The 23,193-nt window shown below is 40.6% G+C and overlaps 1 protein-coding gene across 5 annotated transcripts in view; it reads left to right on the forward strand.

Annotated features, from left to right (window-relative positions):
• Positions 1-21,694, forward strand: part of LOC123828261 (adhesion G protein-coupled receptor E2-like) — a 37,422-nt gene extending 15,728 nt beyond the window's left edge. For 3 of the 5 annotated variants that reach the window (XM_045853068.1, XM_045853071.1, XM_045853072.1), the window contains 8 exons: positions 56-105; positions 2,127-2,324; positions 2,602-2,837; positions 12,260-12,326; positions 12,730-12,821; positions 14,042-14,210; positions 14,296-14,406; positions 19,599-21,694. In XM_045853068.1, the coding sequence (XP_045709024.1) occupies positions 56-105; positions 2,127-2,324; positions 2,602-2,837; positions 12,260-12,326; positions 12,730-12,821; positions 14,042-14,210; positions 14,296-14,406; positions 19,599-19,607 (932 nt within the window). In that variant the 3' untranslated portion in view covers positions 19,608-21,694. The remainder of the gene's footprint in view (positions 1-55; positions 106-2,126; positions 2,325-2,601; positions 2,838-12,259; positions 12,327-12,729; positions 12,822-14,041; positions 14,211-14,295; positions 14,407-19,598) is intronic. The other 2 variants (XM_045853070.1, XM_045853069.1) reach the window with 2 other exon arrangements.
• The last annotated feature ends 1,499 nt before the right edge of the window (positions 21,695-23,193 follow it).

Raw genomic sequence — 23,193 nt, forward strand, 5'->3', positions numbered from 1 at the left:
CTCTCTCACACACACACACACACACACCCCTAACAAACCGCTGTTTTGTCTGCAGCAGGATTCTCCTTCCCCACCTGGACCCCACCCTCTGGAAAGAAGAGCAAGGTGAGTGGTTCCCTGAAGAGACCTAGAAGCAGAAAATACCGAAGCGCCCACCTATTTTCCTCACCACCTGTTAGGCTCTCTCACCTCCTCATCTCACCTCTCCCCAGTGGATTTCCTGCTTCTTTAGAAAAAAAATGTTGATCTGGGGAGAGACTTCACATCAGCCTCAGCCCTGGACATCATCCCTGTAAGCATATCCCTATAGGGCAGGTGGAGGCACCCTATAGAGCATTGCTCCCCAACCTTTTTGGAACCAGGGGTCTGTTTTCTACAGACAGGTGGGGGTCGAGGGGTGGGGACAGGAGGCAGACCTCAGGTGAGCTTCCCTGGTAACTGGGTTCCTAACAGGCCACAGACCAATACCAGCCTGTAGCCCAGGGTCTAGGAAACCCTATCTCAATCCTAACCCTAGATACCTAATTCTTCTTGCTGCAGACACCCAAAATTGTTCATTTCTCCTACGTTTCCATGGATATTTTATACATATAAAAGTAATATATGTATTATATTTGTTCTTTGTCCCTCTTCTTTTCACATAGTGTTTTCTTCAGTGTTATGCATTTTATGTTTTTATTACATCTAAGAAGTTGTTCCATCCCAGTATACAAAGAGACATGCCATTATTTTTATTGCCACATAGCATTTCATTGTGTGGATGTGCCATAAATTACACATCAAGGCCTGTTATAGCAAGTGTTTTGTTGTGATCATTAGTACACATATAATACAAATAATGTTTCAATTGTTCACACACACTTCATTGTTCTCACATCTGAATATGCAAAAAAAGAATGTGCAGACAGGACAAATACTGGATTGAATTCATAATTGTATGTTGGTAGATTTTTCCATATTTCAAAATATAGATATTGTACCTATGAACAATTCCACCAGCATATTATGAAGACGTGTGATTCCTCACACCTCACTACAAGGTTATTATTAAGTTTTCCAAATCTAGGAAAATTTTCGTATCTTTTTTCTTATGAGTGAAATGAAATATGTTTAAGAGTGGTTCTTATTTCATTTTCTGGAAACAATTTCTTCACATTCTTAGCCTATTTTTCTATTGGCCTGTTGCTATACTACACATAGATTTGTGAGAGTATTTTTTATATAGTTGGGAAATTAGAGTTTTTTTTCTTATGCCAAAGATTCTCAAAATTTAGTATGCATCAGAATCATTTGGAAGATGTGTTACTTATTCATTAACATTTTATTAGGAATCAGTTACAAACTTACAGAGAAGTTGCAACAATTAAAAAGGCAAATATCTTGCTCTTTAATCAGATGCACCAGCTTTAAACATTTATATCTGCACTTCCTTTATCATTTGCCAATTTCTCTCTTCCTCTTTCCTCTCTCCATTCTCATCCCTTCTCCCTACTCCTCCTCCCTCCCCTAGGTACACTGAAATGGAATTGATGGAGAGGGTGAGGTTCCTTCTCCTCTCAAATATATGATTTGTAAAATGAGGCAGAAAATATGAATTTTAAACTATCACTATTAAAAACATAGTAGTTTTCCTCCATAAACTCAGGATCAAGCTATAAATGTGTAAACATTAGTGACTGGCAAGAACAAGTGTTGGAGAGATGAGGTGAGTGAAGTCCAAAATGGGGAGTTGATACCTGGACATTGAGTCTCCAGGTACAGACTTGGTCACACAGCATCACATAATGGGGATGGCAAATGGCACTCAACATGGAGTTTCTGTGCCTCAGTGACCCTCACAGGGTAATCTATATTCTTAGTCATGCCCAAAAGTCCTTAAAAAAATAATAAACCCTATGAGCTCCAGGAGTTGGTCTTGAGTAAGGACTATTCTATTCCTCAAATATTTTAGTCTGAATCAGTTAAAAGCCTCATAAAATTCTAACATTACCCATAAACATCACAAGTCTACATGGCTCCTCCATTCCTAATCTTGTTACACCAAAAAATAAAAGTAAAAATGTTGGAAGGGTCATTACCCCACAGGAGGAAAGTATGACTGATATCTCCTCTTTGCTGGGTCCCAGGAGGAGGATGTCACCCTGGCTGTGATCACCTATGTGGGGCTCAGCCTCTCTCTGCTGTGCCTCTTCCTGGCGGCCCTCACCCTCCTGCTGTGCAAAGCCATCCAGAACACCAGCACCTCCCTCCACCTGCAGCTCTGCATCTGCCTCTTCCTGGCCCACCTGCTCTTCCTCATGGCCATTAACAGAACAGAGATTAAGGTACCGACGTCCCCAAGGACCCTTGTACTACCCAGGGGATGTGGAATTCATGTGGCCATGCTGCATCGGACCCCTTAATAAAATGTCCTTGGGTTCTGGGAAGGTTAGAGGGGTGAGTAGCCAATTTCACACTGACTGACCCAACAAGAGGACACACCCTCTTTTGACAATTCCTTCATGTATAACAGAGGTCTTCCCAATGGCATGGCATAGGACAGGTCCTAGGTCCATGCCCCCCACTGACAATCCCACCTGGTTATTCTGACTGCTTCCCCAGGTGCTGTGCGCCATCATCGCAGGTGCCTTACACTACCTCTACTTGGCCTCCTTCACCTGGATGCTGCTGGAGGGTCTGCACCTCTTCCTCACTGCACGCAACCTCACTGTGGGAAACTACTCCAGCGTGAGCAGGTTCATGAAGAAGTTCGTGTTCCTTGTGGGCTATGGAGTCCCGGCTGTCATTGTGGCCATTTCTGCAGCATCCAGGCCTCACCTTTATGGAACATCTGCCCGGTAAATTAAAGTTCACACTGGTCTTATCTTCTCCACATGACCAAGGCCAGCAGAGAACCCATGTAGCACTTTACTTTCACTAGAATATGATAAACAGAGAAAAACACAGTAATCACCCAAAGACATCTTCCTGGTTTCATGATTGCATTCCTTGAATGAAATGTTTTTAAGATCTTAACATTTCATTGTTTTAAATATTAATTATTAAATATTCATATAATGTTGATCATATTATATTAAAACTAACACTATTGTAATAATGAAACATTAACAATTATAAATTAATATATTATTAAAATAAATTAGTTGATATATATCTTTCAGATTTAATTATTTTAAATATTATCAATTCTATGTTAATGATTCTATTACATTAACAAACATGATATGTAATATTAATCCATCTTATTTATTAGTAAGTATATATTAATATAATATTCATTACATTTAATGTTTGAAATCTTCTGGAAAGCAAACTGGAAATGAAGGAATGGCATTAGTTGGTGTAACTTACTTCTCTCCTTAGTTTAAAAGAAAAAAGAGGATGATTTAGAAAATAAAACTGTGATGAGCAGAGCTAAGATTTAGAGATGGCTTCTGACATGCAATCATTGTTCTGAACAGTTTTCACGTACTCAAGTCATCCTCCCAACAACCTGCTGGGGTAGAAACCAGTGTTATATGAGTTTCATGGATGAGGAAACTGGGGCACGGAGATGACTAACATGACCCAGATCATACAGCTGGTTGGTGGCAGAGCTGGGACCAAATCCAGTGTGTCATTTACATATTCCTATGCTGATAAAATTAATGTTTGCTGACATCAGAGGAGCCCTGGCCAGCTTGCCCTTCTATATAACTTGCACCAAAGTCAGCAGATCTTATCTCCAAAGGACCACAGAGTAAATATTGCAGCTTTGTGAACCATGTGGTCTCTGTTGTGACTACTCACCCTTGTCCTTGTAGCACAAGAGCTGCCATAGACAATATGGAAAGGGAATGAGTGCAACCGTGTTCCAGTAAAACACATGTACAAAGTCGGGTGGTGGCTCCATTGCCCCACAGGGTGCAGTGTACAAACACAGCCTCAGTAGTGTTCACTTTGAGTCTTCTGGTGGATCCATCTAGCTCCATGGTACTCACACCTCCCAACTCATTCACAAGCATATCACTTGGGATCAATTCCAGTTCTATCATTTCTATCACTGTGGCCTTGAGTTACTACGTTTTCTCAAGCATCATATGCCAACCTGCGATCACTTGAGTCTCAAAGTTGTCATGAGGAATAAATTATAGAATGCACATGAGACTGAATTACTACTATTAGTCTATTGTTATATTTTTATTGTCATTTGGCATGTCCCCAAATTTTCTAACCTTCTTTACACCTGCTCATGCTTCACATCTCAGATTGAACACAATCAGTTCTCTCAGGGACCCTTCCCAACTACCTGAACCTCCTATACCCCAGACTAGGCTATTGCTCCAGCTACCTGTTCTCATAGCTCCTCACACTTGATCACAAAACTCATCATCTTGATTGTTTCTATTGTCTAATTGATGACCTTCCCACCCAGGTGGGGCCTCCCTGAGGACTGAGACCAGGCTATCTTAATTGCAATTGGATCTTCAGGACATCACAGATCCTAATACAGAGGAGACACAATATTTGTCCAATGAATTGTAAATGAATTTACTAATTGATTCTTGTCTTTTCATTAAAAACATATTTTTTCTACTAGCATATCCGGGGTCCAAGACTTAAAATATTTATTTTTTTATTGTTTTAATCATTGTTCAAGTACAGTTTTCTCCCTTTTTCTCCCATTCCAGCCCACCCCCCCATCCCTCCCCACTTCCCTACCATTACCACCCACCCCTAGTTTTTGTCCATGTGCCCTTTAAATTTATTCCTGTAAACCCTCCCCATTGTCCCCTGAAATTCCCTCTTCTCTCCCCTCTGGTCACTGTCAGCCTGTCCTCTATTTCAGTGTCTTTGGTTATATTTTGCTTGTTTCTTTGTTTTGTTCATTAGGTTCCTGTTAAAGGTGAGATCATATGGTATTTGTCTTTCACAACCTGGCTTATTTTGCTTAGCATAATGCTTTCCAGCTCCATCCAAGTTGTTGCAAAGGGTAGGAGCTCCTTCTTTCTTTCTGCTGCATAGAATTCCATTGTGTAAATGTATCATAGTTTTGGATCCATTCATTTACTGATGGGCATCTAGGTTGCTTCCAGCACTTAGCTATTGTAAATTGTGCTGCTATGAACAACAGGGTGTGAGGGTTCTCTTCTATTGGTGATTCAGGGTTCTTAGGATATAGTCCCAGCAGTGAAATTGCTGGCTCAAAAGGCATATCCATTTTTAGTTTTCTGAGAAAATTCCATACTGTTTTCCATAGTGGTTAGACCAGTCTGCAGTTCCACCAACAGTGCACTAGGGACTCCTTTTCTTCACAACCTCTCCAACACTTGTTATTTGTTGCTTTGTTTATGATGGCCATTCTGACCGGTGTGAAGTGATATCTCATTGTGTTTTTAATTTACATCTCTCTGATAGCTAGCAATATTGAACATTGTTTCATGTGTCTTTGGATCTTCTGTATGTCCTCCTTGAAGAAGTGTCTGTTCAAGTCCTTTGCCCATTTTTTAATTGGGTTGCTTGTCTTCTTAGAGTGGAGTCGTGTAAGTTCTTTATACCTTTTGGAGATTAAACCCTTGTCTGAGGTATCATTGGCAAATATGTTTTCCCATACAGTTGGTTCTCTTTTTATTTTAATACCGTTTTCGTTAGCTGTGCAGAAGCTTTTAATTTTGATGAGGTCCCATTTGTTTATTTTTTCCTTTATGTTCCTTGCTCTGGGGGACATATCAGTAAAAATGTTGCTGCATGAAATATCTGAGATTTTCCTACCTACGTTCTCCTCTAGGATTTTAATGGTGTCACAGTTTATATTTAAGTCTTTTATCCACTTTGAATTTATTTTTCTATAAGGTTTAGTTGGTGCTCTAATTTCATGGTTTTGTTTTTGTTTTTGTTTTTGTTTTTGTTTTTGCACATAGCTATCCAGTTCTCCCAACACCATTTGTTGACGAGGCTATTTTTACTCCATTTTATGTTGCTGCCCTCTTTGTTGAATATTAATTGACCATAGAGACTTGGGTTTATTTCTGGGCTCTCTGTTCTGTTCCATTGGTTCATGTGCCTGTTTTTATGCCAGTACCAGGCTGTTTTAATTACAATGGCGTGTAGTATAGTTTAGTGCCAGGTATTGTGATCCCTCCTACTTGACTCTTCTTTCTCAAAGTTGCAGCAGCTATTTGGAGTCATTTATGGTTCCATATAAAATTTTGGAGTGTTTGTTCTATGTGTGTGCAGGATGCAATTGGTACTTTAATAGGTATTGCATTGAATGTGTAAATTGCTTTGGGTAGTATGGACATTTTGATTATATTAATTCCTCCAATCCATGAACATGGTATATGTTTCCATTTGTTTGTGTCTTCCTTGATTTCTTTCCTCAATGTTATGTAGTTTTCTGAACACAGGTCTTTTACCTCCTTGATTAGGTTTATTCCTAGGTATTTTATTTTTCTTTTTCCTACTTCAAATGGGATTTTTTTTTCTTGATTTCTGCTTCTGCTGTTTCATGTTTAGTGTACAGAAATGCCTTTGATTTCTGGATATTGACTTAGTATCCCACTGTTTTGCCAAATTCATTTATTAGGTCAAGCAGTTTTTTGGTGGAGTCTATAGGATTTTCTATATACACTCTCATGTCATCTGCTAACAATGACAGTTTTGTTTCCTCCTTTCCAATTTTGAATGCCTTTTATTTCTTTTTCTTGTCTGATCACTGTGGCTAAAACTCCCAGTACTATATTGAAGAGAAGTGGTGAAAGTGGATAGCCTTGTCTTGTTCCTGATCTTAGTGGAAAAGATTTTAATTTTTGCCCATTGAGTATGATGTTGGCTGTAGGTCTCTCCTATATGGCCTTTATTATGCTGAGGAATGCTCCCTCTATTCCCACTTTGCTGAGTGTTTTTATCATAAATGGGTGCTGTACCTTATCAAATGCTTTTTCAGCATCTATTGATATGATCATGTGGTTTTTGTCTTTGCTTTTGTTTATGTGATGTATTACATTTACTGATTTGTGAATATTGTACCATCCTTGCATCCCTGGAATGAATTCCACTTGGTCATGGTGTATGATATTTGAAATGTATTGTTGGATGTGGTTTGCCAGTATTTTGTTGAGGATTTTAGAACCTATGTTCATCAGTGATAGTGGCCTGAACTTTGCTTTCTTTGTTGTGTCTTTCTCTGGTTTTGGAATTAGGATAATATTGGCCTCATAAAAAGAGTATGGGAGTATTCCGTCTTTTTGGATTTTTTGGAATAGTCTGTGAAGGACAGGGGTTAGCTCTTCCTTAAATGCATTGTAGATATTTCCTGTGAAACCATCTGGTCCAGGGCTTTTGTGTGTTGGGAGTTTTTTGATTACTGCTTCAATTTCTTTTGCTGTTATTGGTTTGTTCAGGCTTTCTGCTTCTTTTTCATTGAGTTTTGGGAGATTATATTTTTCTAGAAACTTGTCCATTTCACCTAGGTTTTCAAATTTCTTGGCATACAGCTCTTCATAGTAATTTCTTACAGTCCTTTGTATTTCCGTGGTATCAGTTGCAATCTCTCCTCTTTCATTTCTGATTGTGTTTATTTGGGTCTTCCCTCTTTTTTTCTTGATGAGCCTGCTTAAAGGCTTGTTGTTTTTGTTTATCTTTTCAAGGAACCAGCCCCTGGATTCATTGATCCTTAGAATTGTGCTTTTAGTCTCTATGTCATTTAATTCTGCTCTGATCTTGGTTATTTCCTTCCTTCTGCTTGCTCTGAGCTGTCTTTGTTGTTGTTCCTTGAGTTCTTGTAGATGTAGGGTTAGGTTGTTTGTTTGGAATGTTTCTAACATTTTTAGGTGGGCCTGTATCGGTATGAACTTCCCTCTCAGGACTGCCTTGGCTGTGTCCCATAAGTTTTGGGTTGTTGTGAGTTTGTTTTCATTTGTTTCCAGAAACCTTTTGATTTCTTCCCTAGTATCTTTCTTTACCCATTCATTGTTTAATAGCATGCTATTTAATCTCCATGATTTTGAGTGTTTTGGGGTTTTTTTTCTTGGTATTGGTTTCTAGCTTCAGTCCTTTGTGATCTGAGAAAATGCTTGGTATGATTTCAATTTTCTTGAAATTCTTGAGGCTTGTTTTGTGTTCTATCATGTGGTCAGTCTTTGAAAATGTTCCTTGTACATTTGAAAAGAATGTGCATTTAGCTCCTTTGGGATGGGAGGTTCTGTATATATCAGTAAAGTCCATTTCATCTAGGGTATTGTTCAATGTCACAATAACTTTGTTGATATTTTGTTTGGAAGATCTGTCCATTTTTGATAGTGGGGTGTTAAAATCCCCCACTATAATTGTGTTGCTGTCCATATCTTTCTGAAGTCTTCTAAGATTTTCTTTATGTATTTGGGTTCTCCTATGTTGGGTGCATATATATTTACAATATTTGTGTCTTCTTAGTGGATTCTTCTCTTGAGTGTTATGAATTGACCTTCTGGGTCTCTCTTTATGGCCCTTTTTTAGAAGTCTATTTTCTCTGATATGAGTATTTCTACCCCACCTTTTTTTTCCTATCCATTTGCTTGGAAAAATTGTTTTCAGTCCTTCACTTTCAGCCTGTGCAGGTCTTTTATCCAGAGGTGTATCTCTTGTAGGCAGCATATGTGTGGGTCATTTTTTCTTATCCATTCAGCTATTCTATGTCTTTTGATTGGAGCATTTAATCCATTTACGTTTCAGGTAATTATTGATAGGTGCTTATACATTGCCATTTACGTACCTGTGTTCCTCTCTCTATCTCTTTTCCTTCCTTTCCTTAAAGCAGTCCCTTTAGCATCTCTGCAGAGCTGGTTTCATAGAGGTGTATTCTTTTAGACTTCTTTTGTCTTGGAAGTTTCTTATTTGGCCTTCTATCTTGATTGAGAGCCTTGCTGGGTAAAGTAGCCTTGGTTGCAGACCTCTGATTCTCATAACTTGGAATATTTCTTGCCATTCTCTTCTGGCTTGGAGTGTTTCCATTGAGAAGTCAGCTGTTAGCCTTATTGGGGCTCCCTTGTATGTTACTTCCTGTTTTTCCCTTGCTGCCTTTAATATTCTGTCTTTTTCTTGAGATTTTGCCATTTTAATTATGATGTGTCTTGAGGTGGGCCCCTTCAGGTTCCTCTTGATTGGGACTCTCTGTGTTTCCTGGATTTGTGTGACTTTTTCTCTCATCAAATTAGGGAAGTTTTCCATCATTACTTTTTCAAATAGGTTTTCTATACCTTGCTCTTCTTCTTCTCCTTCTGGTATCCCTTTTATACAGATATTTTTACAGTTTCTATTGTCTTGCATTTCTCTTAATCCCTGTTCATTTTTTCTGAGCCTCTTTTCCTTTCCTTGCTCTTTCTGGGTATTGTTTTCTTCTTTGCCTTCCAATTCACTAATCTAGTCTTCTGCCTCATCAGTCCTGCTTTTCATTCCTTCTACTGTGTTCTTCAGTTCAGAAATTGTATTCTTCAATTGTATTTCCTCTTGGCCCATGTTGAGAGTTTCTATTTCCTTTTTCATGTTGATATAGTTTGAAGTGAGATCATTGTAGCTTCCCTGTAGTTTCTGGTAGCTCATTGTGAGTCATTGAGCTTCCTGATATTCATTGTTTTGAACTCAATATCTGAGAGTTAAGTTGACTCTATTTCATTTAGCATTCTTTCTGAGGCTTCCTCCTTTCCCTTCATTTGGGGATTGTTTCTTTGTCTTCTCATTGTTCTTGAGACTCTTCTTGTTAGCCTCTGTTTCTTAAATTTGTCTGTTCTGGTTCCCTGTGTTTATGGTGTGAACTTCTCTGGTAGAATACCTGTGAGATTCAGTGGTGCAATCTCCTTCATGTATCCTGGTGTTCACAGCTTCCCCCTATTCTTTTTTTGTGATCAGTTGGAGAAATAAGGCAAAATGGTTTAAGACAGCAAGACAATATTCTATGATATTTACAGTAGCAGCCAGTAGACAAGAGATGGGAGATCCTTTGGCTATGTATAGTGTTAAGCTTAATCTTCCACCCCACTAGCCATGTTTAGAAAGGATGGAAAGAAGGTAAAACTCTTATTGGGGACGAAAGGATTTTTAGTTCAATCTAGAAAGCTGTGAAGCTGTGGGAGGTCAGATTCCGAGGTAGGGTGGGAATAAAGAATAGTAAATAGGAGTAGTGTGTAAAATAATAGAGATAACTCCTACAGTAATGTAGTTCAGGAAATTGCAAAGTGGGCTGAGATCTGGGATGGATGTTGTGTAGTATTTACAATGGTATGAACTAGGTTTTATTTACAGTAATATTAAAGTAACAATCCTGTGGCCGACTCTATGAGATCTAGATAACAAGAATAAGGAGTATAGAACCTTGAGGGGTGTACTAATGGAACACAAATGAAGGACAATAAATTATCAACACACTATGAATGAGATAACAAGGGGAACCTATCAAACAACAATATAACCTGCCAAGCAAAGAAGATTATACAGAAAGAAAAAGAATACCAAAATACTATTAAAATAAAAAATGTCAGGAAAGTGAGAAAAAGATAATACAAATTTGCAGTAACTTGCAGGCTCAGGAAAGGGGGGAGGAGCAGAAGATGGAATGCAGGACAGATAAATTTGGAGTGGAAGGAATAATACTAGGATGAAAGGAAGAGAAACATAAGGAATTGAGAAATATGAAAATAATAAGAATTAAAAAATAAAAAGTCTCCTAAAAAAAAACAAGATAAAATCAAATAATCAAACAACAACAGCCCCCGCCAACCAAAACCTCTTGTTGGTTTCTAACTGGCCAAACCAGTTTTTCTGGTCTTGCTGGCTTCAGCAGGCTGAGGGGCATTTGGAATGCTTTTCACTCTTCCCAGTCAGAACTCAGTCAGTCTCTCTCCTACTGTCCCTAGGGCTAGTAGTGTGCTCTCCCCAGAGCTGAACTGATGCTTTCCCGCAGGACCCCGGGTGTGGGTATGGCCGCTCCCAAGCACGCTCTCCGGAGCTCACTGCCGCGGTCTCCTGAGCTCCAGGGCCCCACAGAGCTCATGGGTCTTTTCCGTGTTCACGGTGCAAGCTCCGGGGATGGCAAGGGGTCACGCCCTTCCCCAAATTTCACTGCAGGGGGCTCTATGTTCTCTGAAAGCACCTAAGTCTTTTCTGGATTCATGGTGCAAGCTCCAGGGATCAAGAAGGGGCACGCACTTCCACCAATTTCCCCGCTGTGGGCTCCAGGAACCCAAGTGCCCACGTCTTTTCTGGGTTCACAGCGAAAGAGTTGGGAATCCCGAAGGGGCACATGCTCCCACGGGTTCACCACCACAGGGTCCAGAAACCCGCGAACACCTGTTCCCTTTCCTTGTTCAGGGCTTTGGGGTCTGGGTCTTCCACAGAACCACACTCTCACCAGGTTGGGGGTGCAGGCGCACGGCCAGGCTGCCCTTGGTTGCACAGGCTGGGGGCACTCACCATTCCCAGGGCTATGTGTGGGTGCTTGCAGCCCCTGTGTGATTGTCTCCCAATCTAACTCCCCTCTCTGTGTCTTCAAGCAGCAAGGCCTCCCCTGGTGCTGCTCAATTCTTGTTTTCCAGGGAGGGAGCTGTGACTCCGCTCTCCCGGGTGCCCTGAGGCAGACCCGGGAGCACTGGGCCTGGGGGCTGCAACCCCCCTGGTCCCCGAGCTGATCCCTGGGCCCTTATTATCCTGAAGCAGTCTCCTGACCATCTGGTTTTTCAATGTCCGCTATAATTTTGATGTCCTGTTTTCATAAATGTTGCGATAATCTAGTCCCCTTGTTCTGTTCCTCCGCAAATCTGTGAGTTTCTCTCCCCTGCATAGAGGAAGGGGATTACGCTCCCTCCAACAAAGCTGCCATCTTCCTTCTCCTCTTAAAATACTTATTTAAAACAAATTTATCTTTTCTTAAAACCACATTATTATGGCATGATTGATTTGTAAAACTCTGTGCATAGTTAATATGTGTAACGTGATGAGTTTGAAGATAAGTAAACAGCCAGGACCATTACCAGCATCAGGGCCACACCCTAAGTTTCAATTATGAAAGAAAAATGAGATAAGGAGATCTAGATAGCATAGTGCCTATAATTAGCAATATTGTATTATATACATAACATTCACAAAGAGGATAGTTCTTAGCATAAATATTGTTACCAAAAAAAATCAACAATAGTATTAACAAAAAGAAAAGAGAAGAAACTGTGGGAGGTGAAAGATATGTTAATTTATTGATTCTTTATCCACAAAAGCAAATAGGTTCACCAATTCCTTTCCATCTCTGTCCTAGATGCTGGCTCCACACACAACAGGGATTTGTATGGACCTTCCTTGGCCCCGTCTGCATCATCATCTCTGTGAGTAAAGGATGGCATCAGAGCATCTCTCCTGCTCAACTGAGGGTCAATCAAAGAGCAGGTATATAAGGAGGTTATAGGCAGAATGAGCAATAATTCATTTTTCCAGGAATGAAGGGGCTTACAGAAGGCAAAATTTCTGGTTTAAAACAAGGATGCAAAGGTTTCCTGAGACACTGGACTTTTAGTGCTGAAATGGGGGAATTCCTGTGTAAACTAGGACAAGTTGGTCACCCGAGTTACAGGACAAGAGGGACCAAGATTTACTGAATGGGTGGTCACTTCTTCTATGACTGCTATGAAATGTGAAAGCTTCTTACCTACTGAGTTAGGTGTTCAATGAGCTAGGAGGAAGCTATACACATGTGGCATGTATTCAATATGCCTTGTGGGGTTTCTGCAGATTAACTGGGCTTTCTTTCTGATGACCATCTGGATTCTGAAAAACAAGCTCTCCTCCCTCAACAGTGATGTGTCCACCCTTCAGAACATGAGGTGAGATGGGTCAGAGGGGCACACCGCCCCACACAAAGCAGGGTCCAGGAGCAAGGCCCTATGGTTCCAAGCTCCTGGTGTCCTTTCACAGGGATTCAGAGGGGACAGGAGGAGAAAGGCAGCCACCCTCCTTGGAAACCATGCTCAAATACTGTGCTTTGTTGCCAAAAGGCAAGCCAAAAATATTTCATTTTTCCATAAATCCAGCATGAAATTACCTCAGCTACAGAGGGATTGACTTTGTTCTGTTAAATGTGGATTACTTCCATTGCCCCCTATGAAAAATATCCAGAGAATGTTTACATTTTAATAAAACTCTTAGGAAATCACCTACCTGTTCCCAGAACCCCACATGCACATTCATGCCCACACCTTCATGGAGGCTCTTCTCTCTGTCCTCTCCACTCCTACACCTGCTAAAATCAAGTTATTTTATCCACATATCTCATCTTCTGAAAGGGTAGGGGTGTCCTTTGCTTCCTCAACTTTACACAGAATGAATGGCCTCTATTCTGAGGAAAGCACATCTGGGGGCAGTTCAGGGAGAGAAGAAGGGACCTGCATGGGACCTGGGCAGAGGTAGCTCACACGTCACAAATATTAAAAGTGACTGTTTGTTTTAGTCTTTCTATAAAACTGTAAGGTCTGTGAACACAAAAATTGTCTTTGTTATTTCCGAAGCCCAAGACCTAGCACAGAGTTGGGTGCACTGAACTTCTCAGCAATGTCAGTTGAACGAAATTTTCAACATTCCTGATACATCATGATCGTTTTGAAACCCATATTAAGAATTATCACTATCTCAGCCCTGGCTGGTGTGGCTCAGCGGATTGAGTGCTGGCCTGCAACACAAAAGGTCACCAGTTTGATTTCCATTCAGGGCATGTGCAAGGGTTGCAGGCCAGGTCCCCAAGTGGGGTATGCAAGAGGCAACTGATCTCTCATATCTCTCTCTCTTTTTTCCCTCCCTTCCCCTCTCTATAAATAAATAAATAAATAAACAAACAAACTCTTTTTAAACAAATAATTATCACTACTTCTGTCCAACTAAAATTGTCATGCTGAACACAAAGAGCACTTCTTTTGAAGGAATCAAGATCAGGGAGTAAAGATCAAAATGGGTCACAATTCAGCCACATGCATCCATAGGGTGCAGATGACAGTGGCCTTGATTCTGTTGCTCTGGGTGCACCATGGGCCTCCCTTTTCCTCCTACTCAGGATGCTGACATTTAAAGCAATGGCCCAGCTCTTCATTTTAGGCTGCACGTGGTGTCTGGGAGTCCTGCAGCTGGGCCCAGCTGCCCCTGCCATGGCCTATCTCTTCACCATCATCAACAGCCTGCAGGGCATCTTCACCTTCCTGGTGTACTGTCTCCTCAGCCAGCAGGTACCACAGTCCAACTCCCACCTAGCACCCTTTCTATTCTCAGTCCTCTCAGTGAGCTGACTCAGAGCATGCTTTGCCTCTACAGGTCCGGGAACAATACAGACAATGGTTGAAAGGAATCAAGAAAACCAAAGCAGACTCTGGGAAGTACACCCTCTCCAGCATGGCCATGTCTGAAGCTTCCAAAGACAATGTGGTAGGTCTTCCATTGCTCCCAGAGCCCTTCACAAACTGATCCATTCAAGTAGCTCATGCCAATCACACTGGACAACCTGCATGTATAGCAGGACATGCCCTAGCACAGCTCCCACTGCCCTCACTTGTGGACTCACTCCAAGGCATTTTCTTGTCATGGATAGAGGTCTTCCCATAGTTTCACTTACTGTGTTTCTGTGCTCACCTTACCCTTGTAGATGATGATCTTCTCACTCTCTATTTGTGTAGAACACCCACTTTGTGTGACATGGTATATGTGGTTTTTAATCTTAGTGAGTGAGAAGACACAAAACTTCCTCATAAGCAGAGAGAGAAGCTACAGTCAGCTCAACAAGCAGGAAACTGGTGATGTGAAGCTGTGATGCTCAAAGTGCACAGTCATAGCACCACCCTTTGTCCCAAGTCATTCCAGGCTCCTCTCCATATGAAGAACAACAACAAACACATGGTACATGTCATCACAACAGTCAGGGAAATAGGTGTTAGGTTGGATTTCACACTTTCCATCAGATTCTGCTACCACTTCTCGTGTTTTCAACACACACAAATAATGCAAAGCCAGGATGAAGAATTGCAGATGGCTGGGGACAGGTCCTGGCAATGGCAATGAACATTTGTACCTTCTGGTTAACAAAACCTTGTCTCATGCTTTCTTGCACATGTTCTTCACATCTGCACTTGGAGATAAGTATTACTATGTTCCCACTTGGTAGGTGAACACGGTGGGACTCACAGGATCTATATGAATTGTGCCAGGTTTTCAGACAATTCATTTTTTTCTCCCAACTTTCATGGACCCACCACGGTGCCTGCCAAGCCTTATGCATTTTACTCACCCACTTGTTTGTCCAACACTCTACCACTGCTCCTTCCAAAATTCTTCACTCTTAAAAAACCTCATTCCTTTATTTCCTCTTCCCAGCAAAAGTTTCTACCACTCTCTTTCACAGCAAATGAAATCAGCAGGATGAAGCAAAGTCAACTTTGTGCTCTCAAAATACCAGACACTCAACACCTGGTTCATTCTCTCCTCATCCAATCCTATTGCCACAGACAAAATGTGCTTCTGGATATTAAGGCTAATCTTTCTATTGCATTTTGGTTCCCAACATTCTGGACTTCCTCTTTACTTACTTTACTATTCATACATTCTCTCTATGATCTTTGCACAGGCTCACCTTCTCAACAGCATTCTTTCCACCTTTATGGCAACATGGGAAATCCCTATCTTACTGAAAATTATTAAAGTTATATACTTGTTCCTTCCTCTCCTTCCTCACACAGTCAAAACTGGCATTTGCTTCCACCATTCCCCCAAAACAGCTTTCTCTTAAGCCTTCAATGACCTTCATATTACTGGATAAAATAAGTATTTTTTGTCCTCTTAGTATTATTGGGTGTTGTTGTTACTGCCTCCACCATAAGACTTCTCTTTTGTCCCTGGCTCCTATATAACAACATCCCTGGATTTCCTGTTTCTGGATGAAATTTCTGTTCTAGCAACATTTCCATTTTCATGTTATACTCTCCTCATAGACAGCTTTGTCTACAGGGACTCAATGAGCCACGCAGAAGGAAATGATGGCCAAATATATTTCTGTAGCTCTGAATTACCTATGATCCCCAGACACACTCTTCCCAAATGCCTGCTTGACACCTCTATTTAGATATCTCAGAAGCATCCCAACGTGGCAATAAAAGAATTTCTCTTTTTTTTTTTTTTTACCAACTGACTCCTCTTCAGGGTTTCTCATCTCTTTGAGTAGCATCTCCATTCATCACATTGTACCAGTCATGACCTGGAAAATCCTTACCATTATCCTCTCCCCTCCCCTGTTCTGCACCAAATTGGTTCATTGCTAAACCATGCTAGTATTTCCTCATCAGCAGTCACAGATCCTCCTTGTTGATACCGACTCTAACACCTCCTCCTTAAACCCAGCTGTCATCCCCACTTGGCTGGTCTCCCCCATCTACTCTTGTCCTTCCTCCAGTAGTTGGTCACATAAAACTCAGATTTATCTCCTCAACACAGAAATTTTATATTCTACCATGTTGCATAAAAATCTCCAAAATGGTTCCCAATTCCTCAAGGAACAAGACAAGGTATATACGGGTTCCAGTTTCCTTCACATCCTCATCAAAACTAGTGGTTTAGCTTTTTTTTTAATCCTCACCCAAGAACATGCTTATTAATTTTAGAAAGAGGTGAAGGGGGAAAGAGAGATGGGGAGACAAACATCAATATATGAAACCTCGATCCATTGCCTCTCACACACACCCTGACTGGAGACTGAACCTGCAGCCCAGGAATGTGCCCTGACCAGGAATCAAACCTTCGACTTCCTGGTTTATGGGATGACACTCCAACCAATTGAGCCACATCAGCCAGGGCTGGTTTAGGTGTTTATCCCTTAGTGTGTGTAAAGTGTTTTTCATTAGGCTTTTAATCTGTATTTCCCTAATGTCTGATGATATTGAGCATCTATTTTTTTTTTTTTTGCTTATTTGTGCTTTCGGTATCATATTTAAAGAATAATTGCTAACACCTATAAGATTTATACTAGTTTTCCTTCAAAATGCTTATAGTTTTAGTTATTACATTTAGGTATATGTTTAGAATTAATTTTTTAAATAGTTTGAGGTTTATAATATGGTGTGAGATGCACATTCCTGTACATATGAATGCCCACCTTTCCCAACATCTTTTATTGAAAATAGTGTTTTTGTCATCAATGAATTGTACTAGCATTTTATGAAAATCAATTCATCATAAATATAAGGTTTTATTTTTGGACACTTAACTCTCTTCCATCATATCTTCATTACTATAGTTTGTAGCAAGTTTGAAATTGGGGCATTGACTCTACAATTTTTTCAATATATTTTATTGACTATGCTATTACAGTTATCCCATTTCCCCCTTTCACTCTCCTCTGCCCTGCGCGCACCCTCCCACCCACATTCTCCCCCGCTTTAGTTCATGTCCATGGGTTGCACCTATAAGTTCTTTGGCTTCTATATTTCCTATACTATTCTTATGCTCCCCCTATTTTCTACCCACCATCTATACTACTTATTCTCTGTACCTTTTCCCCCTCTCTCCCATTCCTGCCCTTCTGTTGATAACCCTCCATGTTATCTCCATTTCTGTGGTTCTGTTCCTGTTCTAGTTGTTTGCTTAGTTTATTTATGTTTTTGTTTTAGGTGTGGTTGTTAATGATTGTGAGTTAGCTGTCATTTTATTGTTCATAGTTTTTATCTTCTTTTTCTTAGATAAGCCCCTTTCCCTTTTCATATAATAAGGGCTTGGTGAAGATGAACTCCTTTAACTTGACCTTATCTAAGAAGCACTTTATCTGCCCTTCCATTCCAAATGAAAGCTTTGATGGATAGAGCAATCTTGGATGTAGGTCCTTGCCTTTCATGACTCAGAATACTTCTTTCCAGACCCCTCTTGCCTTTAAGATCTCTTTTGAGAAATCAGCTGACATCTGATGGGAACTCCTTTGTAGGTAACTGACTCCCTTTTCTCTCGCTGATTCTAGGATTCTCTCCTTCATTTTAATTTTGGCTAATGTAATTATGATGTGCCTTGGTGTGTTCCTCCTTGAGTCCAACTTCTTTGGGACTCTCTGAGCTTCCTGGGCTTCTTAGAAGTCTATTTTCTTTCCCAGATTGGGGAAGTTCTCCTTTATTATTTGTTGAAGTAACTTTTCCACTTGTTGCTCTTCCTCTTCTTCTTCTGGCACCCCTATGATTAGGATGTTGGAATATTTAAAGATGTCCTGGAGGTTCTTAAGCCTATCCTCATTTTTTTGAATTCTTGTTTCCTCATTCTTTTGGTTGGATGTTTGTTTCTTCCTTCTGGTCCACACTGTTGATTTGAGTCCCAGTTTCCTTCCCATTACTATTGGTTCCCTGTACATTTTCCTTTATTTCACTTAAGGTAGCCTTCATTTTTTCATCTAATTTGCAACCAAATTCAACCAATTCTGTGAGCATCCCCATTACCAGTGTAATGGTACTTATCTGTGCATCTGATAGGTTGGCTATCTCTTCATCTTTTAGTTGTATTTTTCTGGAGCTTTGATCTGTTCTTTCATTTGGGTCATTTTTTTTGTCTTGATGCACCTGTTATGTAGTGAGAGGTGGAGCCTTAGGTGTTCACCACGGCAGGGTAACCCATGTCACTGCTTTGTGACGCCATATGTGGGGAAGGGGCCCAAAAGGGAACAACGGCACTTGCTCTGTTCTCTGTTGGATTTCAGTCACTTCTCCTGCTTCCCACAAGCAAATTGGGCCCTTCTGGTGCTGATTTCCATGTGGGTAAGTTTGTGTACATTCTAGGACCCTATGGGTCTTTCCAACAAACTTTCCTGTGAGGCTGGGGATTTCTCCTGCTGCTGCCTCAACCCCCACATGGGTTTTCCATCAGTGGTTTGAGGCTTTATTTCCCCACGCTGGGGCCCTGGGTTTCAAAGTCCATCCAGCCCCCCTAGTTGTTTCTCCCAGTTTATCTGCATGTGGTTGTGGGACAGCCTAGTCCACAATCCACTGTCTCGCTGGGTCCACCTGTTGCTGCCTCGCCAGCCAGCTGCAGCCTTGTGCACCCTGCTCTACAATTCACTGCCTTGCTGGGTTGCAAGCCACCACCCTCCCGAGAGTCCTCTCTGCCAGGCCGCCCATCTCCACCCCTCCTACCAGTCTGGATGAATGTGCCTTGGTTGTTGGACTTCCATACAATTCATTTTTCTGTCAGTTCTGGTTGTTTTTTGTTTTGTTAAATTGTTGTTGTCCTTCTTTTGGTTGTGCCAGGAGGCACAGTGAGTGTGTCTACCTACACGTCCATCATGTCCAGAAGTCCATTTTTTTTCTTTTGCAAGATTGTTTCAGCTATTTTGGATGCTTTCAAGTCCCATGCAAATTTAGGATGTGCTTGTCAATTTCTGAAAAAAATTTTAACTCAGATATTGATAAGGAATGTGTTGACTCTGTAGATCACTGTGGAGGTACTGTCAGCATAACTATATTAAGTCTCTGACCCATGAACATGTAATAATTTTTCCATTTCTTTAGCTTCTTTGATGTCTTTTGACAATGTTTTCTAGTTGACATTTTACAAGTCTTGCACTTTTTAACACCATATCATTTTTACATCTTCCTTCTCAGGAGGAGTAAATTAACAAGCAAACCAGATGATCCTTTCCCCTGGAAAATGAGGAAAACACTGAACTGTCATCCTTTGGGCAAAGAGTATAAAAAATACTTTTTTGTCTGTTACAAGTAACTTATCCTGGAACCATTGTGTGAGAGACCATGCACAAAATGTTTGACATTCAACTGCTGGAGAATTGGGATATTCTGATCCACACAGCATGCTCAGCTCACTCCCAGAACAGTCAGGGACCTATGACCCAGTTCCTCGATAGTCTTGGATTAACCCCTGCACTTCAACCTGTTTTTCTACAAAAATGTCCCTCAAGCATAACAAGGAAAACCATCTCAAACACCTTTCTTATAACAGCATAAAAAAGGAAAATAATGTTCAGTCAAATACCTGTATTTGGTCTCCCTACCTACATGCCTTGATTTCTTCACTCTTCATGTCTAGAGACTTACTGACTTTTCACTCAAAAAGTAGTTTTCTTACTCACAATTTGCTCCACAGAGATGCTAGTTCCTGATTTCACAGAGCTTATACATAAAAAAATTAGAATAAAATCAATAGAGTCCCTATATCCTTACATTTTACAAATGGAGCTCTGGAAAAGGTGTATATTCCTACAGCACATCATATAAGATGTATTTATAGATATTATTTCATCCAAAACATGCGATCTAGGCAAGATCTAATTCCAGAGCAATTACACCTGAAAGAAATTTCCTGTGGGTTTCCACAGAACACATTTGTATAATTTGAACACCACAGAAAATTACTGTAAATGGTTATAACATTGAAAACATTCATGAGTCCATAGTGATACCTAAAAATATCAGCCAATAATTGTAAAAGACAAGATAGAAGTGGAAATTCATGATTTTTCAATACGGAGTAAAAGGCACTAAATACAATGAGAAAAGCAATTGGAGAACAGGCTAGTCCACACTGCCAAAACAACCACCTCACAGATTACTGATTAATTACAAGGGCCAAAGTGCACATTTATAATAGGGAGATCTGAACTTAATGGTCAGATTCACATTGTCAATAATGGGAAACCTGACTTTATAGATCTCCTGATAAGACATGAAGTTCCAACATCCCATGGGTGGTAAATAATGAATTATGTGCAAATCAGTCTACCCTAAGTCTAACTCAGCCTTTAGATCGAGGGTTGGAAAACTATAACATGCAGGCTAAATCTGGGCATCTGCCTGCTTTTGTAAATAAAGTTTTATTGGAACACATCAAAGTAATTCACTGCTGGGTTGTCTATGTTTCCTTTCATACTACATTGGCAGAGCTGAGTAGTTGTGAAGACACTGCAAGGCAAAAAAAAAAACCAGAAAAATATTTACTAGCTAGCCCATTATAGAAAAAGCTTGCCGGGATCTGTTCTTTCAGACCTAAGTATCAGTGTACATGGAATATAGGGAACAGAATAAGAAGTTAGCTGACATCATGAGGAAGCAATCAGGCAAATCAAGAATATAGAGCATTCAACAAGCCAGGTCATCTGGACACTTCTAAAGTCAGTATCATTTTAAAAAATAGTTACTATTACTTGAAAAGTGATTACAGGCTATTCTAAAAACAGACAAAAGCAATATAACAATCCAATTCAATGTGAATTATATTGGGATTCTGATTTAGAGACACAACCATAAAAATATTTTGGAGGCAACTGGGGAATCATCTACATGTATCAGATATTACAATTATTATTAACAAATATCTAATCACTATGTTGTACACTTGGTACTAATATTGTATGTTGATTATAATTTTAAATGAATTATTAAAAAGTTATGAAAATTGATCATTTTTGGTGTAATAACAGTATGATAGGTATGTAGAAAATATTATATAAATTCTTCAATATTTGGTAAATATTTAAAAATGAAGTGTCATGATATCTGCCACTGTCATATATTTCAGCAAGAACATGTATATGTGTGCATATACTTTAAGAAAGAACTTCAGTGTGATTCTAAATTTTTGTAGTTGTTGACTCTAGATGAACAGCATATGTGAGTTTATCAGTTCAAATTCATCTTATTTTGAAAACTGTAAATAAAAGGTAACAGGAAAGTAAATAAATCTATTAATTAGTTATTTATTTATTAACATCAGCCCTCACAAATTCCTAGAGAAAATGTCTTTTTCCCTGCACAAGTCTTTTCCAATACAAGTCAATTCCTATCAGGTTCCCTCACCATCTTCCCAATTTTTCCATCTTCATTCACAAAATTTTCCATGCAGTTCTTCCCAGACTCCTGTCTTGTTCTCACTATCAGTCTTTCAAATTCCCACCCCAGAATGCCCCAGGGCAAGACTGACTTGACCCAGCTCAGTTCCGAGCTGCCCCCATGGGTCCCTCCATTCATTCCATCCCTGCCTCCTTCTCCAGGGTGCCAGCTGAGGCCGCCCCACTAACCCTGAGGAACTTCCATAACCAGGCTCATGCCAGAACGCTCAGATCACTAGGACCCAGATCCAACTTCTGCATATCAAAGTCATTCCTGGGGCCTGAGAACTCCAAGTCTGCACGCTCTGCTCTTGGTAGTTTTGTGGTCCCTGACCTTTAAACTTACGGTTCTAGTTCTGTGCTGGGTGGCGTCCTGACTTCCGGTTTTTTTGTTAGGCGCTCCTGGCATCCAGATCCTGTGTTCTCCACCAGGGGGCTCAATCCTGAATGAGCTCCTGTTTCCTCATTCATACAGTGACCATGGATCCAGAAAGGGGGCGCTGGGTGATATGAGCTATCACAGCAGACCCCGGAAGTGCAGCTGGAGGGAGTGGCCTCTCCATCCTTGTGCCTTAGCCCTCCCCGCTCCCTTTGACGGGAGTGGGATTGTACTGGGACCCCAGTGTGGGAAATGGAACCCCACTTCAGAGCCGTGTCTCACGGCAGTTTCTGACTCGGTGACATAGTTCTGGAGCAATAAGCTGGGAGATCCCCAAGTCCACTTTCCCTCGTTAACTCTTGTTTGTCTTTGTGGTTCACACTAGAACTTAATCTTTATTTTCTCCCTGAACATTCATGAGAAAATTAATGCTGTTATTCGCATTATAAATAAAGAAAATAGATTTAGTAGATTTAAAAAGAAAGCAAAGGGGTAAATGCTGAGATCTGCCTCCCAAATCATAATCATCTAGGGATACTTCCAACAGCTAGCCCTAGAGCTCCCTCCCACCTGCCTTCCCAGCCATGGCTGTGTCCACCTTTTACCCTGTCCCCACAGTATCTACTCTACTGCATTTTCCAGGTTTCCTGGTTTCCCACCTTACACACTGCTGTGGACTGAATGTTCATGTATCCGCAACCCCCAGAAAGATTCCTTTTGAAGCACTAACCCCAACTTGGTGGAATATGTGATTACACCTTTGAGAGATAATCAGAATTAGATAAGGGTGGGGCCCTCATGATGGGATTAGTGCCCTTGTCACAAAAGACACACAAGACCTTTTTATCTGTTGTTTTCCCTCGTTTTTAATCTCTCCCTGTTTGAGCACAGAGGAAAACCCTTGTAAGCCTGCAGTAAGAAGGTGGACTTCAGCACAACAGTAAGAGACTTCACACCCAAAACTGAACTCTGTCAA

This window comes from Phyllostomus hastatus, unplaced genomic scaffold (genome assembly GCF_019186645.2).
Source record: "Phyllostomus hastatus isolate PE091 unplaced genomic scaffold, TTU_PhHast_1.1 phas_contig_98, whole genome shotgun sequence".
NCBI classification, from domain to species: domain Eukaryota; kingdom Metazoa; phylum Chordata; class Mammalia; order Chiroptera; family Phyllostomidae; genus Phyllostomus; species Phyllostomus hastatus.